The following is an 18,056-nucleotide window of genomic DNA, read 5'->3' on the forward strand; positions in this document are numbered from 1 at the left end:
ACAACATGAACACATATTACTTTCCCTTTTCTGTTCATTATAACACGAGGAAACGAGTTAATATCAGCAAGCTAACAACGGACGTGATTGGACACACTTAGGGCGTATCGATACACATTATGCTAGCTCCGTCGATAACAGCATCAGCGATACAGCGACGACACTTCCGATGTCTGCTCTCCTTGGGGTGGCCGTGTCTTCCAGCACAAGACGTGTGCTCCATCCAGTCTGTTGGTTTTTCCAGGTACACATTCCCAAAACATGCGTGTTCATTTAATTGGAGATTCGCTAATTTCATTCAACTGACCAAATCCGGTCCCTATGAAGCCATCTTAAAGTTCTTTGTGTTGACATCCAGTGTTGCTAGCAGCGTTGTCAGGAAGCCTTTGTGTGAGGAGGGTGCTTCAGTGTGGCAGTGGTTGGGTTTGTGTTGCTGGAAGAGCGAGTGAAGGCAGCATGGAGGACAAGAGGAGGTGCCGTGAACATCAGGCAGCAGTTTCTGTCGCCCCGGGCTAACGTGCTCGCTATGGATGTGTTAGCAAGAATGCACGCCCACAGGGATTCTTTTTTGACAGCTTTGTTAAGCCTCCCTTTAAGGGCAGAGCTTTGCAGGAACATTACCAACGCCGGTGTGCTTTTCAAAAGGTCCTCCTTCTTTTGCCCTGGTCTTTGTACCGGAGCAGTGCTGTGTTGTTGGAGTCGAGCTTCAGGAGAGCATCCGCCCTTACTGAAGCCCCCAGTCGTCTCCTTTTGTTGCTCCACATTTCTTCATCCCCAGCCATGCATGTTCTATGGCGCTTAGGGTTATGCTGGAGCCCACCCCAGCTGTCTTTGGGCGAGAGGCGGGCTGCACCCTGGACGGGTCGCCAGCCAATCACAGCATCCCGCTGTCACTTTGTGTTACGTTTAATATCTGCCGTCCTTCCGAGTGCTTCCTTCCTCTGCCCTGTCACTTTCTATTTCATCTCTTCTTTCTGCACGCCACCCCCGCCCCACCCCACCCCACCCCACCCCCACCCCTGTCTGGATAGGTAACCTTGCCTGAGCAGGTTAAGAAAAAGGGAGAAGCAAGGATCCAAATAGAGAGGAGGTTAATCCTTTGGCAAGTCCAGCGACACACGAGAGGCAAAGGACACGTAGAGGAGAGAAGCAGGGGACAGAAATTGCAATAAACAGATGTGACAGTCAAACAGCCCGCAGGGAGGTGGAGCTGTGTGTGTGTGTGTGTGCGTGTGCGTGTGTGTGTGTGTGTGTGCGTGTGTGTGTGTGTGCGTGCGTGTGTGCGGAGACAGGGGGGTTGTGGGAAAGCACTGTGAGAAAGCGTGGAGGGAGGAGATAACATTCTCAGTCATGACTTCCTCTCTGCATGATGACAAGCGTCTGCGGCGGCTCCCATTGGTCGCGGCTGCCACCAATCAGAGTGAAGGCATGCAAGGTGCCTCTAGGTTATACCCAACCCCAAAACGGGAGACTCAGCCTCGGAAAGCGAGTGTGTGTCTGAAGCAGGGACGTGCAAGAAGCTCTTTGCCTTCATTATGGAACGACACTTGGGGAGAACTTGTCTGTCAGCTGTTTCTCCGAGATCACATCCCTCCTGGCTGCTGGAGAATAAGATCTTGGCTCCGTAGAGTCCTGCTCTGATTGGCTACCTCACTTTGGGTTCCCCCTCCCCTTCCAGACTCTCCTCTCGCTCTCTTCCCCTTTGCAACTAAACCAGTCCATAGTATCTTCAGGCTTACCTGAGCCACAGCTGCAGGAACACTGGACCCCTCCTCCACATGCACGCACACGCACACGCACACGCACACGCACACGCACACGCACACACACACACAGGTAGCCTTTCACCTGCAGCGTGCAGGCACCCCGGCCGGCATCTCCACCAGCAGACCTCATCTTCACATGAACCTCTGTGAGTTGAGTCCTGGATTGTGGAGGACGTCTCTGCGGACGGACTATTGATTACTGACGGACGATACGGGGGCGCCAGAGCCGACACGCAGCATGATTTTGGGTGAGTGTGCGGCTGGTTTTTGATGCATGGAAGGTCAAGGATGTTGCGTCCCCGAATCCATCCCATCATTAGGATGCTCTGCCCGCTTTGGAGCCCATCGGTCAGCAAAGCTCAGCATGTCATTATGGGATGCCGTGGACAGGGCAGGTGTGACTGATGGCAGCGAAGGTCAAAGTCCTTAGAGCTCAACTGTATGATTTTATTGGCTGTTGGGGTCACATGACCCAGCTCACATGACCTGAAGATGCTGTTCAGAGTTGACTGTGTGAGTTGATGATGATTGCGTCTTTTGAATCTAAAAAGTTGAAGGTTACGGAATCTTGCCAGCAGACCTTTCCTGCACCAATGATGCGTTGATGATGTCACCGTACCGCCAAGAACTTGGTCAGCGTCCTGTTGGCATCCATATGTCGCTCACAGCCGTGAAGGATCGTACTTGCATGTGGGAATTATATTGATATATTCATATTTTAGTGTCCTCATTTGTGGATATGATGCCTTGCCAAGTATACTGTATGTACTGTATGTACTGTATGAATATGAACTACCTCTGTTTACATGCACGTCTGATTCAGTCTCTCGGTTTCGCGTTTAGCTCTCCAGTCATGTCGTGTTCTGACTCAGCCAGCACTTAGTATTTAGTATTCCGGCCTCATAGTGGCCGTGTCAGAGAGAGGGACCGGCATGCCTGACGTAGCTGCCTTGTGGATTCGCACAGACGAGGATGGGATCCGCCGCTGTGAGTCCAAATGACCAATCATGCACGCACGGACGTGTCTAAGCTAGCGGGGGCGTGTTTATGATGTTTACCGCCATCGATGCCAGCATCTGCTAGCATACTCACTTGAGTACGCGTGTCAGGGAGTCTGCGTGCCTTAATTGTTTTGCTGCGTTCACCGCCGGAGACGCCACTTTGCGCTAACGCCTGCCAAGACGATTCAGGGCGAGCGTGTTTTTCAACGATGATGCAGATTACGCAACAACATGTGAGCCCGCATGCAAGTTTTAGTTTGCCATGTTTGTACTTCTTGGAGAGTTTACCACCCGTTTGGTTTGGTTGTTGTGTCTGCAGCTGCTCCGGGGTGACGATTTAACAGTTAGACAAGCCCCGTCTTGATCAGCTTGCTGCTGGGAGGAACTCTGGGAAACCGGATTTGGTCGGCACGTGTGAACGCCAGCGTTAGCGGTCAGCTGCTACAGCCACAAACTCAATCAGCACAGACATTTCCTTAAATAAGACCACTCTCTGCTTTCAGTGCGTTTAAGGGTGGGTGGGATCTTCCACTTTAACACCCCCCCACTGTATGATTCCCCCAGCCTACCATTCTGCTCCATTTACATGCTGATGTGCTGTTGAGCAATTTGACATTTGTGGCTTTCATCGTCTGAAAAGGGTAATGTCATTGGAATGACCTTTGCGATAAGGATGTCATTGTAACGACCTTTGCGATAGGAACGTGTGCTGATGCGGACCTTCTACCATCATATTCGCTGCAATGATACAAATGTGGAAATGTTCTACACACGTTTCTCTGACAAGTATTGATAACACAGGAAAGAATCCTATTTAGATGAAAAATGTGCTTACAGTGTGAAGGTGTGTACTTACTGACTGCATCAACATCAACATGCTGCTATGAGCTGCTGGTGTGGAATGACCTTGAGCAGATACGACCTTCATATAACCTCTTTGTTTTGCATTGGTGCCAATTTAGGAGTAAAATAGCTTGGAGGTGGAGATGTAGGTGCCAAATAGTCCAAATAGTCCAACTAGTGATAATGGCAGTAGATGCTTTGTGCTCAACGTGCAGCTGCAGAAGGTCTACTAACATTGTGTCTGGAGGGTTCTTCCTGTAGGCTGTAAGACGTGTCTTTGCCATGGTCACCTCAAATGCTGCATGATGGCAGTTTGACAGGCGGGAAACATTGGCGGGACGCTCCACTTTGTTAGCTTCACAGGAACAAATTGTGGCGCAGGGAGCCCGAGTCCCCCCCCCCCTTGATGTTTGGACGTCGTATGTTTCATCTGGCTGTCCATCCGAGTCAGCGCTCACCTCCTCGGCTCGGGGCAATGCAGGCCATCTGTCTCTTTGTCTTTGTTTTTGGGTGCCCACTTCGGGCCCGGTCTGTCTTCATGAATCCTCCTTCTCCGATGACCTGCCTGCATAGCTAATGCTCACTCCATTCGCTCACTCCACCCCCCCATCCCCCCCGGTCCACCCTCACCTGGCCCATGGAGGTCAACAAGTCACACAAGATAGAATGTGTTCTTTGAGCACAAACGCACTTCCTTCCCGTTTTCTCCACGGCTGCCCTGCACCCCGGTTGAGGTGAAAATGACACATTAATTAGACCTCCTTAATGAGTCGGATATTTGCTATGCGTAGAACTCACTTTGTCCCGCTGGGATCCTTTGCATCGCCCAGATATCGCTAAGGTGTTTTAGTGGACGAGACGCTTGGGAATTCTGCATTAAATACGCTGATGAGCAACTTTTTATGCTGACTGTCCTCTTTAGTCTTGAGAGTAGACTGATGAAGCCTCAGATGACGATCTGGACTGGCCGGGTCATTGATCCAGTATCCGAGGAAACAATGGCTTGGTTTAATGCTTGGCACTGCGGGGTGACAGGGTGCACATTCCGAGCGAAGACGGGAAGCTACTTTATTCTTGTACCCAACTCATCGTGCAGACACAGAGGACATACTACCAGCTTTCAAAATAAAAGCACACTTTGCAGTCTAACTGTGTAAACAAGATTCTGTCTTCCATACGCAGTTGGCATTGCATGGGTGACTACATCTTCCTTCATGACGAGCACGGGCTTTACAGATGCTGTACAGATGCTGACATCCCATTAGAAAAGTTGGCCAGATTGTTACCAATAAATAAATATGCCTTACAATTTGAGAAAGTGTATTTCACGATATGGGTTGAGGTTTGTGGCTTTTTGTACCAGACTCTTTATATTGTTACGTATATCATCATATCATGATACAGCCCAAAAATATCGTGATATACGCTAAGGTCCATATCGCCCAACCCTGTTTTTGAAGAATGAATTCAAGTGCCAACATGTTGCCTATGAAAACTCTTCAAGGAAAAAATTGCTGTAAGTAACACACAAGTAGCACATTAATATTGGGAACTGTATAAAACTGCATTAGTACCACACAAAAATATTTTGCCAAAACAAAGTTGTATTTTTTCAGTCCTGTTGCATTCAGGTTGATCACGATGTCCAGCGAGGCCTTCAAGGCCCAATGATTTAGCAGGACAAGCTCTACCACAACAGTACAAGGGAGTTAGACAGGCATAGCAGACTTGTGGGGGCACGCCCCAGCCCTGAGCCTCTTGGGACCGCTTGTTGATGACTAAATGAAACACTTTCTCCTTTTTATTCATGCGTGCCGCGCGGCAATTTGGACCATAGTTACATAAAAAAGTATTTTATGTTATGAATGGCACAGCAGAGAATCGTCATCTCGCCCGCTTTGCTGCAGCGTCCATCTGATAAGGCAGCTGGTTAGCTCCATGTCAGCGAGGGCAGATGCACGCTCTCAGCCGTACGTCATCGTGCACGTGAGCAAAGAAAAGTTGTGTGAGACTGCTAGGTTGATATCCAGATGCACAATTAGCTCTAGCTGAGATTTTTATACATTGGTCGTACCCCAAGACACATTAGATGCTACCAATGCTGTAGAAAATGCTAAAATGCTAAAGCTACCTACCATTGAGAGACGTCTTGAAGTCATCTCTTTTCTTGAGAAACTTTGGACTGTCCAGTCTCTACTTCGGGATGGGATTGGGGATCCAACACACGTGCGGATGTTCCAAGCCGATGCCGAGGCGTTTATGATCAACTCCTTCACACAAATAAAACCTTGACAGCCGAGCTCAGGAGCTGAGAGGAGCTCAGTAATGGGCGGTGTGCTTGTCCAAGGGTCATATGCTGTCTGTGATCCGGTATTGTGTGTGATGAAACATTGCATTGGACTTGACCCCCCTTGGCCCCCCCTGTGCAGTAACGCTTGCTATCATCATCATATTGAATGAGCTGCATATTGTCTGAGTGACCAAGGATGCAAGATTGATATGAGATACGACTTCACTGACAGATTGTGTGTGATGTCGGTTGGGGGGGGGGGGGGGTGAGGGGGGAATGAAGATGCGGCAGCCTCTTTTTTCTTAGCCAATCCGGTTTCAGGAGGGAGACTCTTAGGTCAAAGCATCATTATGACTTCCACTCCTCTTGTTTGTTTTGCATCCAGTCGGGTGCCAATACATCATGTAGGAGACCAACGCAGGAGACCAACGACCATGCAGTTATAGGACTGGTGGAGAGCAAAGCCATTGTGTGTGAGCGCATCCATGTGGAGCACATTGCTGTGTAAAGCAGGGCAGAGTGAAGGAGGTGCTTGTCATTGTTCCTCTGCTTTGTTGGTCATTACAGCTCCCTTGGCCATGATCAGCACGACATCAACGCACAAGGTGACTGAGCAGGAGATCATGTGTCATTTTACATCCACATGCACACACCGCTACTGCACACCTGCGCTACTACACACCAGTGGCTGTTTACATGCAGTCAAATAACCCTTTCATAACCTTCGTATTAGCAATAGTCCCGCTGCACACGGCACCCATGTAACACATGGTTAAGGAATGTGTATATTTGTACACAATAAATGGCTTCCTGTCCATCGACTGATGGTCTCCCTGCTGTGGGTTGATGTTGTTATCATAAGCACCCTGTCCATCAACCGAGAAGGTCTCCCTGCTGTGGGTTCATGTTGTTATCACAAGCAGTAGAGTAGCTGCTGCCGTGTGTTCGCCCATTCTGTCCCAACAACCTCAGGCTCATCAAACGTTAAGGCTCAAAGTGTGATATTGATCAACTCATTCTGTAGCAGCGTGAAGGAGTACGAATCCCCCCCCCCCCCAACCCCCCCAAACAGCAGCCAAGCATAAAACATTTGAGCAAAGTAAACGTTTGGCAGCAAAAGATGTTGCATTAATCATGGCTAGCTGCTCTATTTCGGTATTTCTCTACACCCCAAAGACGAGAGGGGTGGACTAAGAGGACTAAGAGGAAGGCGGAGGGATAAAATGGAGTGAAAAGTGTCCGTATGAAGGAGGATTAGCGCCTTTCCGCTCTAAGGGGAAGAGGAAATTCTTCCAAGTAGATAAGGTTTCACACAAAGACCCAAAGAGAAATCAATTCTCCTTGAGATGCAGCAAGGTCATGATGGTGATCATGGGGGCCGCACGTGCACGTGCACACATGCACACATGCACACACACACACACATATATATATATAGAGCGGTATAAATAGGTTTGGGCCCCTGATACATTCCAAGATGTTCCTTAGTAAAGGCCAGGTTGTTGGGATCAACCATTCCAGGTAAAGATATCCGAGAGCAGACCAACACAGGGATGGATGAGACGGGAAATCAACTTTATAGGATTTACAGGAAGTGTGTAATAATTATCTAAACTAAAGTAGGCAGGTGCATACATTTGGCCACCCTTGTTGTTTTATTGATTATTTGATATCTTTACTAATTATTGGAGCATAACTTTAGTTTGGTAAGATCATTGACCCTTGACCTGCATACGCAAGCGAAGCCAATCATGACAAAGGGTATTTAAGGTGGCACGGGGGCGGTAGGCATGAAAGGTAACAAAGGAGAAGAACAGGAAATGAGCCAACAGTAAGGAGAGAGTCCGGACCAGATGATAAGATTCCCTACGGGAACAAATGTATTCCTTTTTACAAAACACATGGAGCTCAAGCCTATCTTGTATCACATGACCTCTGACTCATGGAATTTAGGTCACATGAGTGCTATCGATGACCCACTGTCGGGAATGTCATCCTATCACCCCCTCACCTCAGTGGGTGGTCTCCACTGTACAAGTTACACTCCGGAACAAAAACCCTGGGGATTAGAAGAAGTACACTTCCCTCCTTTGCAGACCGTGCTAAGTGAATTTATGCAAAGTAGAATTAAAATCAAATACTTTTCTACTTCAAGCTTTTAAAATCCTTTACACCACCTCCTAAATATAATAGTATACATTATTAGAGCCCTATACACATGAAATAACACCCCTATAGTCATATTTAACAAATATTGTGGACATCCATCTTTATTCTATGCCGCTTATCCTCACTCGGGTCACAGGAGTATGCTGGAGCCTATCCCAGCTGAGGCGGGGTACACCCTGGACTGGTGGCCAGCCAATCACAGGGCACATATAGACAAACAACCATTCACACTCACAATGTGGAGTCCCTAGTTAACCTAGCATGTTTTTGGAATGTGGGAGGAAACCGGAGTACCCGGAGAAAACCCACGCATGCACGGGGAGAACATGCAAACTCCACACAGAGATGGCCGAGGGTGGAATTGAACTTGGGTCTCCTAACTGTGTGGCCTGCACGCTAACCACTTACAGCCGTGCAGCCCTTATATTTGTATTTATGTTAATTAGGCAAATTAGGCAAAATACATAAAATGTTGCTTCTTTGTGCATATTTATGACTAATAACAGGCAGCATTCAACCACAAAACAGCGAGATTAATATTTAATATATTTTAGCAAAACAGTTATAAAGTAAGGCCATGAAATTGGAACCATTAAGTGCCAACTATTTCTCAAAAAGCCCCGAAGGCGATGGTATAAAAACGTCAAGTGGCAGACTCATAAAACACAAAGATGGCGTTTAGGGCATCAATTAGCACCTTTTATGTTTTTTATAAAAAATGTCCAATACTTACAATGAAAAATAATTGTAATAAGAAGATAATAAGAGCTCCAGCTGTTAATCCATAATGATAATAATCCATAATGTTAATAATCCATAATGTTATGGAGCATCCAACCTGCCACCCGGGCCTTGAACGGTGTCTATGATGCTGCATGGCGGTGGAGTGACACCATGATGGGAGTGTCTGGACTTGCGTGTTGCCACCTCGCCCACAGCCACCAGGGGACTTATTTGGACGTGGTTAAAGCCAACGAGTGCAGCCGTCTGGTATGCAGACCGTCTCCTCGCAGACTCCTATCCCAGCACACGGCTCTGCCGGCTGGAAAGACCGGGATAAGAGGGAGGGGATGAAGCTTTGCCAGGACCTGCACCAAGCACCTCCCCGCCCCGCCCCTCCCCTCCCCGCCCCTCCCCTCTGAGGCCAGAGGGAAGGGAGGGGCGGGGAGGGAGATGCCAGAGGTGTGGATTAGAAGGCTGTCAGGGGCCAAGAGGTAGCTGAGGTCATCCGTGTAAACCAGGACTGTTTGCTACTCTTCCCTTCTCTATTTTGGATCCAAGTCCATGCCAGCTTGGACCCTGACTTTTATAATCATGAGATAAATCCTTGTTGACTAATACTGGGAATATTAGGGCTACTTTTACACATAGTAGATAGCATAGAGTACCACATATGGACGCTTGCACAACCTCCAATATGGACTCCAATACAAGAGTACAGAGTAGTAGAATACAAGAGGTGTATGAAATATTCAGCCCTTCCAAAGATAATAATGTTCCAGTTTTGCTGGTCCGGTAATCACCAAGCAGCCATGCCACAAATCTTCATTTAGAGGATTAGCCAGCAGGGAGACAGCTCGCGGTCTTTGGCTTTATCGTTGGCTCGGGCCAGGACTCTGTGACGAGTTCTGGCCGTTCCTGGCTCCTGTACCCGGACCGGCCATCATATTCATAGCACACGCTATGGAAATACTTTTTTTTTATTATTTTATTTGGGCAAATATATGAAACATTACATTATTCTTACATCAATGAAAATATAACTTTCCATTATTTACATTTGTATTCAGCTATCTGATCACAAGCCCAAAAGGAGTAGGCTGAAGGAAAAGCTTATAAAAGCAAGATATAATCATGTTATAATAATAATAATACATTTTATTTAAAAGCACCTTTCATGCCACTGTCTTGTTTTACCCTCTTATTATTATCATTGTAATATTATTATTGTTATTATCATTATTATTATTATCATTATTGTTATAATCTTTATCATTATTACCATTATTATGGTTATTATTATCACCATTATTTTCATCATCATTAATATTAGCATTTTCATCATTATAGTTGTAACAATTTTTGGATTTTTTTATTTTTTTCTTTTTAATTATTTAATTTTACAGACTTCAAGCGGTTCAGGCGCTTGCGTAGTTCACAGGCTCCGTTGGTGGGGCCATCTCGCCACGCCCCCCCACCCTCATCTGGTTGGTCGATCATAAGCAACATTAAATACACTGAACAAATCATCTCGTTAACGTCTCAATAAATCATAACACTTTGCCTCTTAATTAGTGCTGATTGTTTGATATCTTTGAGCTGACTGCGTTACTTTTACGGTAAGCCAGGCGGTAAACCAGGCGGTAAACCAGGCAGTAAACCAGGCGGTAAACCAGGCGGTAAACCAGGCGGTAAGCCAGGCGGTAAACCAGGCGGTAAGCCAGACGGTAAACCAGACGGTAAACCAGGAGGCGGTAAACCAGGAGGCGGTAAACCAGGAGGCGGTAAACCAGGAGGCGGTAAACCAGGCGGTAAACCAGGCGGTAAACCAGGCGGTAAGCCAGGCGGTAAGCCAGGCGGTAAGCCAGGCGGTAAGCCAGGCGGTAAGCCAGGCGGTAAACCAGGAGGCGGTAAACCAGGAGGCGGTAAACCAGGCGGTAAACCAGGTGGTAAGCCAGGCGGTAAACCAGGAGGCGGTAAACCAGGAGGCGGTAAACCAGGCGGTAAACCAGGCGGTAAACCAGGCGGTAAACCAGGCGGTAAACCAGGCGGTAAACCAGGTGGCGACAATTGAAACACTTTTGCTTTCGTCTCCCGGTGACCTTGCCTCTGTCGGCCATCTTGGTTGTGAGTAAACGTGAGTATTTTTCCAAGCCTTGTGCCTCATCATATCTTAGCGCCGTCCTTGCCTCCATCTTTTACTCGCCGTGCGCTTTGCCTTTTGTTGCCTTTGTTTGCCCTTTTTGGAGAATAAAAATCACCCGTTTGGGTTCCATTAGCTGAGCCCTTCAATGCTTAGCGACAGCCCCCAGACCGCCCCCGAAGGCCAGTATCGTATTGTGCCTCGGTGTTCCTGTGTAATCCGTAGCTACGGGGAGGGTGACCTTCACGGCAGGCAGGCTGCAACATTAGCGCTCAGAGAAGAGGGCGGGCCACGCTAACGGATGCTGAGGACAGAATATGTCCCATGTTTGATAATTAGCACATGACATTGGAACTCTTCTCTCCTAAACGTCAATTCTCATACGAATTATAGCGCTTCATTTTTCATTACAGGATGGAATAGACGTGCATCTTTCATATCTTTGAATTGTTGTTAAAAATACATCCAACTACTAAAAAAAACACAAGTGTTGGAAATCTTGGAAAAACTCTTCCCCTTGGTTGAACATTGGAATTGTGCATCCATTGCGCCCCAAGGCCCCCACAAAGGTGAATCCAATGCCAGGGAATGTTACTGGCAGCAATGCGAGGCGATGACGCGGCCAAACGCATCCTGCTCATGAATGATGCATGCCCCCCCCACGGTGAGAGGGAGCTGGACACGAGGTTGCGGCGTGTGCATGGTGCAGAACAAGGTGAGACTTTTTATGGCTCCCAACGACGTCACACGTCAGGTCGCAATCTGGAGCTCACTGCAAGGGTCTGCTCAGCGCACACGTCTACCAACACTTTGACGCACTTTTGGTCCTTTGACCCCCCCCCGCCCCCCCCTGCATTGTCACCCCTCCTTTGGACTCTCACAGTCCCTTCAGTTCCGTCATCGACAATCACTGTTTCCGTCTCACTGCCTCGCACTGCTGCAGTCTGAGGCTCAACATCATAGCAGCACAGGGCGAAGAAGGGAAAGTGTGTGTGTGAGTGTGTGTGTGTGAGTGAGTGTGTGTGTGTGTGTGTGTGTGTGTGAGTGTGTGCGTGTGAGTGTGTGTGTGTGTCGAACATATAGCAAAGCTACAAAATGGTTTGTTGTCGCTGTTTCATCTGTCAGCGCCTACGGTGGCTCTGGCGGTGGAGCGGGAAGACGAACATGCTCCCTGTGACAACACCACGCATGTCAGCAGGCCTCAGATGCTAGCATGCTACACATGCTAAAGCTCTCATTTTGGGTGGAGACCACCGATGATGACAAATCATATCTACAGAAACATAACGTTTAACTGTAATAAAATGCTAGAGGACAAGGCAGTGGATCTGTAAAGTAGCAACCTTCGCCGTAATCCCAGAGCAACATAAATCTAATCTGATTATAAGCGTATTTATTTTCAAATCTATTCTCAATCATGCTGATTTACTGCACCTCTAATTTTGTAGTGGGGGGTCCAGCGCACCATTATGAGCAGCCAATTTGGTAATTTGGGAGACTGAACCGCACCGAGATGGGCGTGGCGGCGCACCATCGGAGGTGTCCACAGTTTCACCTTGGTGCCGTGACAATTTGGTGACCAAACAGCGCGCCAAAGGTGCCCTAGAAGCTTGCCAGCTCCAACCTGCTGTATTTTGGCGCAGGTGAAGCGCAGTGGTAAATTGACTGACAGGCGCACAGTGCACACACATCACCAAAACCTCGCAGGCACATTTTAGTGGAGAACAGGATGACAGCAGCCACTATTAATTATTATTATTATTATTCTTATTATATTAGGATATAAAACTGCGTACAGCGGAGCCTCAAGTGATGTCTGGGTAGTAGCAGGATTTGGACAACACAACAGTTTTTTCATAAACGTCATAGAAGTGTAGCTTCAAACGGGCATAATCTAAGAGATTCTTCCCTGTGGGAGGTTTGAACCCGAACAGATACAAAGAAGCTCGTTTAATTAAACCAACTTTTTTCATTGGTTCTCCTTTCTTTCCCGAAACCCCCTTTTTAAATCCCTTTCTACACCCCCCCAACTTCTTCCCTTCCCTTGCGATATGTCGCCGACACTGGCTCCGGTATCAGGCCCAATTACAGAGATGATATCCACTGTCAATCAGCAGCTCACAGATGAAGCCGGGCCTCTTTAGCATGCTAATGGAATGCCAGATTCAATCAGGCCTTTGTATGGCAGACGGGGGGGGGGGGGGCGCTGCTCATTATGAAATAAATCATAATAACAATGAAGCTGTGCTGCGGTGGCATGCAGCACCTAACTCGTCACAGCGTTGGACTCGGTCTTCCTTTATGTGCTCTTTATGAACACTCATTTCCTTCCCTTTCTTCCTCCGTGCTTCCTTGGAAGAACGGCTTGGTGACACGGGGATTGAGAACAGCAAGACGAATTTGTGAGCTAATTGGTTTGTGAGTGTGGGCGCTTTAATTATGGAGCCCAACGCCACTGGTACATGACAACTGAAGGATGTAACGTCCATGACCTGAAAGTACATCTCCGTTTGGAATGTACTTTCAAAGTACTTCATCAAGTTAGCTTGAAATCCAATTCTAGTAGCACACTCTGTTAGCACAGCTGTTTCAATTAATCAATTATCACTTACTAATTATCTTCAAATACTCTGCTTAAAGGGGGCCGATTATGCTCATTTTCCCACCCTTTGTATTGAGTTGTGGAGTCCTATAGAGCAGCTAGAAAAGTTTTTAGATCTTCCAGAATCTGCACCTATTCCAGCTGTATTTCCTTTGATTTGTGCTTCCTGCCAAAACTATTTTCCTTTATTCCACCCACGGCCCGCCTCCGGGCATGCCCATTCCACTGTGATTGGTCACATGAACCATATAAGGAAGTCCGCCCCTCTGTGACATCACAAAGGAGCAGTTTTACCACGCCTTTGGAATCCGAGTGTTTTGAGTCATCCCAAACTTCTTTCAGGGCTCACTTCTAAATATGCAAACCTCCTTGTCTGAACCTTTGGCATGGGGGGGTGAATGATAGATGCTGATTCAACCCAAAGTGTCATTTGTGGTCACTGCAATGCCAAGTGACATTAGAGCCCCCCCCCCCCCCCCCCCCCCCCCCAGCACTTAAAGATATTACACTGTGGTTAGGCTGCCTATAGGTGACTAGTGAGCACTATGTTGGAGGACATGCGAGGGCATTTGTCCAACTCCTCCATATTCCCTGACAAGTAGCATCCGTGCTCCTACCCGATTCCATCAGGCTGCTGGGATGCTGGCCTCTAGCCTCCTTGGGGAGGGAGGTCAGTGGAACGGACTGGCAAATTGGCCATCAGCCCCCACAAAGAACACAGGTGTGCAGTCTGGAATGCCCTCATCACCCACATTGCATCAGCCCCCCCCCCTTAAAGCCTGGGAGTCTAATCTGAAGAAAGGAAAAAGGGAATGTGGTTCCTTTGTTACTGTCCTCTGGAATGATCGTGGATAAGTGATAGAATTCCACACCTCAGGGCGCCGCTTCCTGGGAGGTGCATGGGAATAAAGTCCCTGGCTATTGTTCCACCCGAGTCTGTGACCACTGACTCCGTCAGGGTGAGGGGGTGGGGTCTCCTTGGTGGGAGTGGGGGGGCAGTGGAAGGAAAACAAGGAACAATAGTGGTGGACGGGTGGGAGGAGGGAGGAGGGAGGAGGGAGGAGGGAGGAAGGCAATCTGCTCCTCACCTTGTCTCACCTTCTCTTCTTTTGTTGCACCCGCTTTTCCCTCCTCCTTTTTCCTGCTATCCATCTCTTCCTGTAGTGACAGACACACATTCCTGGAAGTCTATCCCACAATCCGCCTTGCAACAGGAACTACAAAGCAACGTTCCCATTCCTCTTTCACAGAATTCCAACGTTTCAACTATCACTGTCTCAAAAAGGTTGCGCCCAGCCAGTGGCCTTCCGGCTAGTGGCGTTCCGGGCAGTGGCGTTCCGGCCAGTGGCATTCCACAAATCTGGCTGGTCCTCAGCCAGGCGGTGAGCATTTAGCCGAGAAGGAGACGACATAAAAAGACGTTCGCACCTTTGATATACGTCCAACAATGGTGATGGTGATGATGATGATGATGATGATGCACATTTTCTAGAAGTTCAGTGATGATTATCATAATTATCCTGGGTGGCGTAGCGACCTTCTCTACTGTCCTGATGGGCAGATAGCATCTGTGGGGACAAGGGCAGGTCCTTTGGAAAAACATCCATACATCCATTTTTTTCTCCAGCTTGTCCTCATATGGGTCACAGGTAAGCTGGAGCCTACCCCAGCGGACCTCAGCTGTATTTACTTCAATTGTATTTGTGTCTGCTCTGCACCAGAGGGATAGTTGGGGGTAAACAATTCCATGGATGCAGGAATGACTACAAAAGAATCATGAAAATGGATTCCTGCATCTGCATCTTTACATTCATTTGCCCCCCCCCCCCCCCCCCCCCCCCCCGGCCCTTTTGTCCCCTAGAGGAGGCAAGGGCACAAAGCACGGCCACAGGACAGGACACTTGTCAAACAAAAAGTTGTATGAAATAATATTCTTACATTTCCATTTAGTTTAATATGCAGCCAGACTATTAGAACCACCCCTCCATATCCTGTAAGTTAGTTCAGTCCAATGCGATGATAACACGTCTGGCCGATGCGTTCATGTCGTCCTTTTGTTGTTGTGAGAATATTGTAGCGATGGCGAAGCACGTCTTCCCTTCAGCCTCGGCCGGCGTGGAGCGGCGTTGTTGGCTCATCATAGCACGCTGTCCTCCCACATTAGCGCTGGCAGCTATTTGTCTGCCATTACTGACCTCAGACCAGCACAAATACTCTCTGAGGCGACACGAGCGCACATGAACACGCCGCAGCACTCGGGCTAAGCCTTTTTGCTGAATGATTTTGTGCCAGCCTGCGGTTGGGTCTTGATTACATGTTGTGATTCCATCACACTTGGATGTTTTGGAGATGAACGTCACCATGGAATGCAACCAGATTGAGGCCAATTCTTGCATATTTTCATGACGTACATAAATCCTGTACTCAATGGGCGAGTGCGTGTCGTGACACGACGCCCAGATTCAGCACTTCCTGAGTACTCAGGAAGGATTCAAGGTGGAACGGAAGGGGCATGAGAAGATATGAATATTTTTAACATCCACATCTACAGCCCTGATAGTAGAAGGAATGATGTGGTAGAATCAGGTTGTGCATCCACCATCTGCTCGGCTTGGTCCGTGTGCATGTATGTTCATGTCACAGTGCAGGCATGCGTCTGTGTCGGTGCTACACAATCCCTCAAGCTAGGAGTAACAAAAGCCAACAGCTCCCAAAGGTTCACGTGTTGCCAGACCAGGAGCCAACGAGAGATTTATCTCCAGGATTAAGCGGCGGGGTGTGCTTCAGTGGCTCACGTGCGTCTTTTTGGATGCTACTGCTTGTGGCGTGGAGGTGAGATGAAGATAAACGAGTATCAGGGTGGTCATTCACTCCATTATTTTGACATCATTGCTTCATTCCTGTGAAGCAGAACCTTGGAAGAATCCTCCAAAGGAACAGATCAGCAATGAACCCCTCCCTATCTTCATTTTGTGATTTAGGGGAGATAAGTGGTATTTTAGGGGGTGCACGCCGAGAGGGTCGTTACCATCACATCTAGTTTTTCACTACACAACTTCACTACTGCAAACTCCTCCACAAAGGGATGCCCAAGCGAAGACTCGAACCCAGGTTTTCCCGATCTCCTGACTGTGTACTCTACATGCTAACCACCATGCTAACCACCTGCCAGTGATAATTTCCAGTATACAGTATGGTATTTGTCGTTCACGTATTGTCATAGATGCTGGAAGCTGTGATGGGATTCGGTTAGACTTCAGATAGAAGCTGAAATGCATTAAAATAACATTTTTTATCCTACAAAACCCGACCACATGGATGGTTGCTCTATACCAGGGGTTGGCAACCTTTACCACCAAAACAGCCATTTGCCTCCTCCTCTCCCAGTAAAGGAAATAGTCTGCAGCTTATAAAGATTTGGCATTTTTTATCTTTTATCTAAATTGTACTGGTTTCAACCACAGAACTCAAGTAACAGAAAGGTGAAGTACACGTTTGGGTGTACTTTGAAACAATAATAATCATTTAAACCGTGAACCTTTTTGTGACGTTGCGTGTTTGGGTAAAATTAAAACAAGACATACTAGCCAACTTTATCATAAAAACCATCATAGTTCATATATCTGTGCTGTCTGCTTGATATCTTTGACATGACATGACGTGACGTGACGTGACGTGACATGACGTGACGTGACGTGACTGACCACGGCTGATGAATACTGATGAATACTGATGAATACTGATGAATACTGATGAATATGCTTACACTGAATTAGTGTCAGCAGCTGGCCAAGCGGTGATGTTTGTTGCCATTCTATTGGTTATTGGTCCTGTCCTATCCCTGGCAGAGGGAGACCTTTACTTCATTTTCTGAATATTGGCCCGTTTATTGTTTTCATTTGAAGAATATATGTTGCGATAATTCTTTTGTGTATTCTCCATCTGTAAACTCCTTCCCTCTCCTCACATTCCCAACATGTGCACTTTGGGGCGTCCGTCCACTTCTTGGAAGTCTTTGTTCTGCTCAACCTTCCATGGAATTCTGATCAAATGATGAACCGATTGTTGGAATTCTATCGAGATTGCAATAGCTTTAGACTGAAATATTGATACATTAAATAAACACCCCCCCCCCCACACACACATATGGAACAAATTGGTGGTTTGGGTGGAACGTTAAAGGCCATGTGATTAGAGACCCTTTGGTTGTACACCTATATACCTGTATACCTGTACACCTGTATACCTGTATACCTGTACAACTGTACACCTGTATACCTGTATACCTGTACACCTGTACACCTGTATACCTGTACAACTGTACACCTGTATACCTGTACACCTGTATACCTGTATACCTTCTCTGCTCTATGTACATTTAAAGGCGGACATGTTGCAACTAATACTGCATGGCTTCACGGTAGCTAAGCCCCCGTGACCTTTTTTACACCCCCTCGCTGATACACATGCCGTGCATCCACACATACCTTCCATGCAAATCCAAATAGTATTTGTAGAAATG

At 47.4% G+C, this 18,056-nt stretch overlaps 1 protein-coding gene across 2 annotated transcripts in view; it reads left to right on the forward strand.

Annotated features, from left to right (window-relative positions):
* Positions 1-1,486: 1,486 nt before the first annotated feature.
* Positions 1,487-18,056, forward strand: part of znf385a (zinc finger protein 385A) — a 38,469-nt gene continuing 21,899 nt past the window's right edge. The window contains exon 1 of one of the 2 annotated variants that reach the window (XM_058083315.2): positions 1,487-2,014. In XM_058083315.2, coding sequence (XP_057939298.2) covers positions 2,005-2,014 — 10 coding nt within the window. In that variant the 5' untranslated portion in view covers positions 1,487-2,004. Of the gene's footprint in view, positions 2,015-2,826; positions 3,001-18,056 lie in introns of those variants that run through there. The other variant, XM_058083316.2, reaches the window with a different exon arrangement.

The sequence above is a fragment of the Doryrhamphus excisus genome, linkage group LG17 (genome assembly GCF_037039965.1).
Source record: "Doryrhamphus excisus strain RoL-2023G ecotype Guam linkage group LG17, RoL_Dexc_Guam_v1.1, whole genome shotgun sequence".
NCBI classification, from domain to species: Eukaryota; Metazoa; Chordata; class Actinopteri; order Syngnathiformes; family Syngnathidae; genus Doryrhamphus; species Doryrhamphus excisus.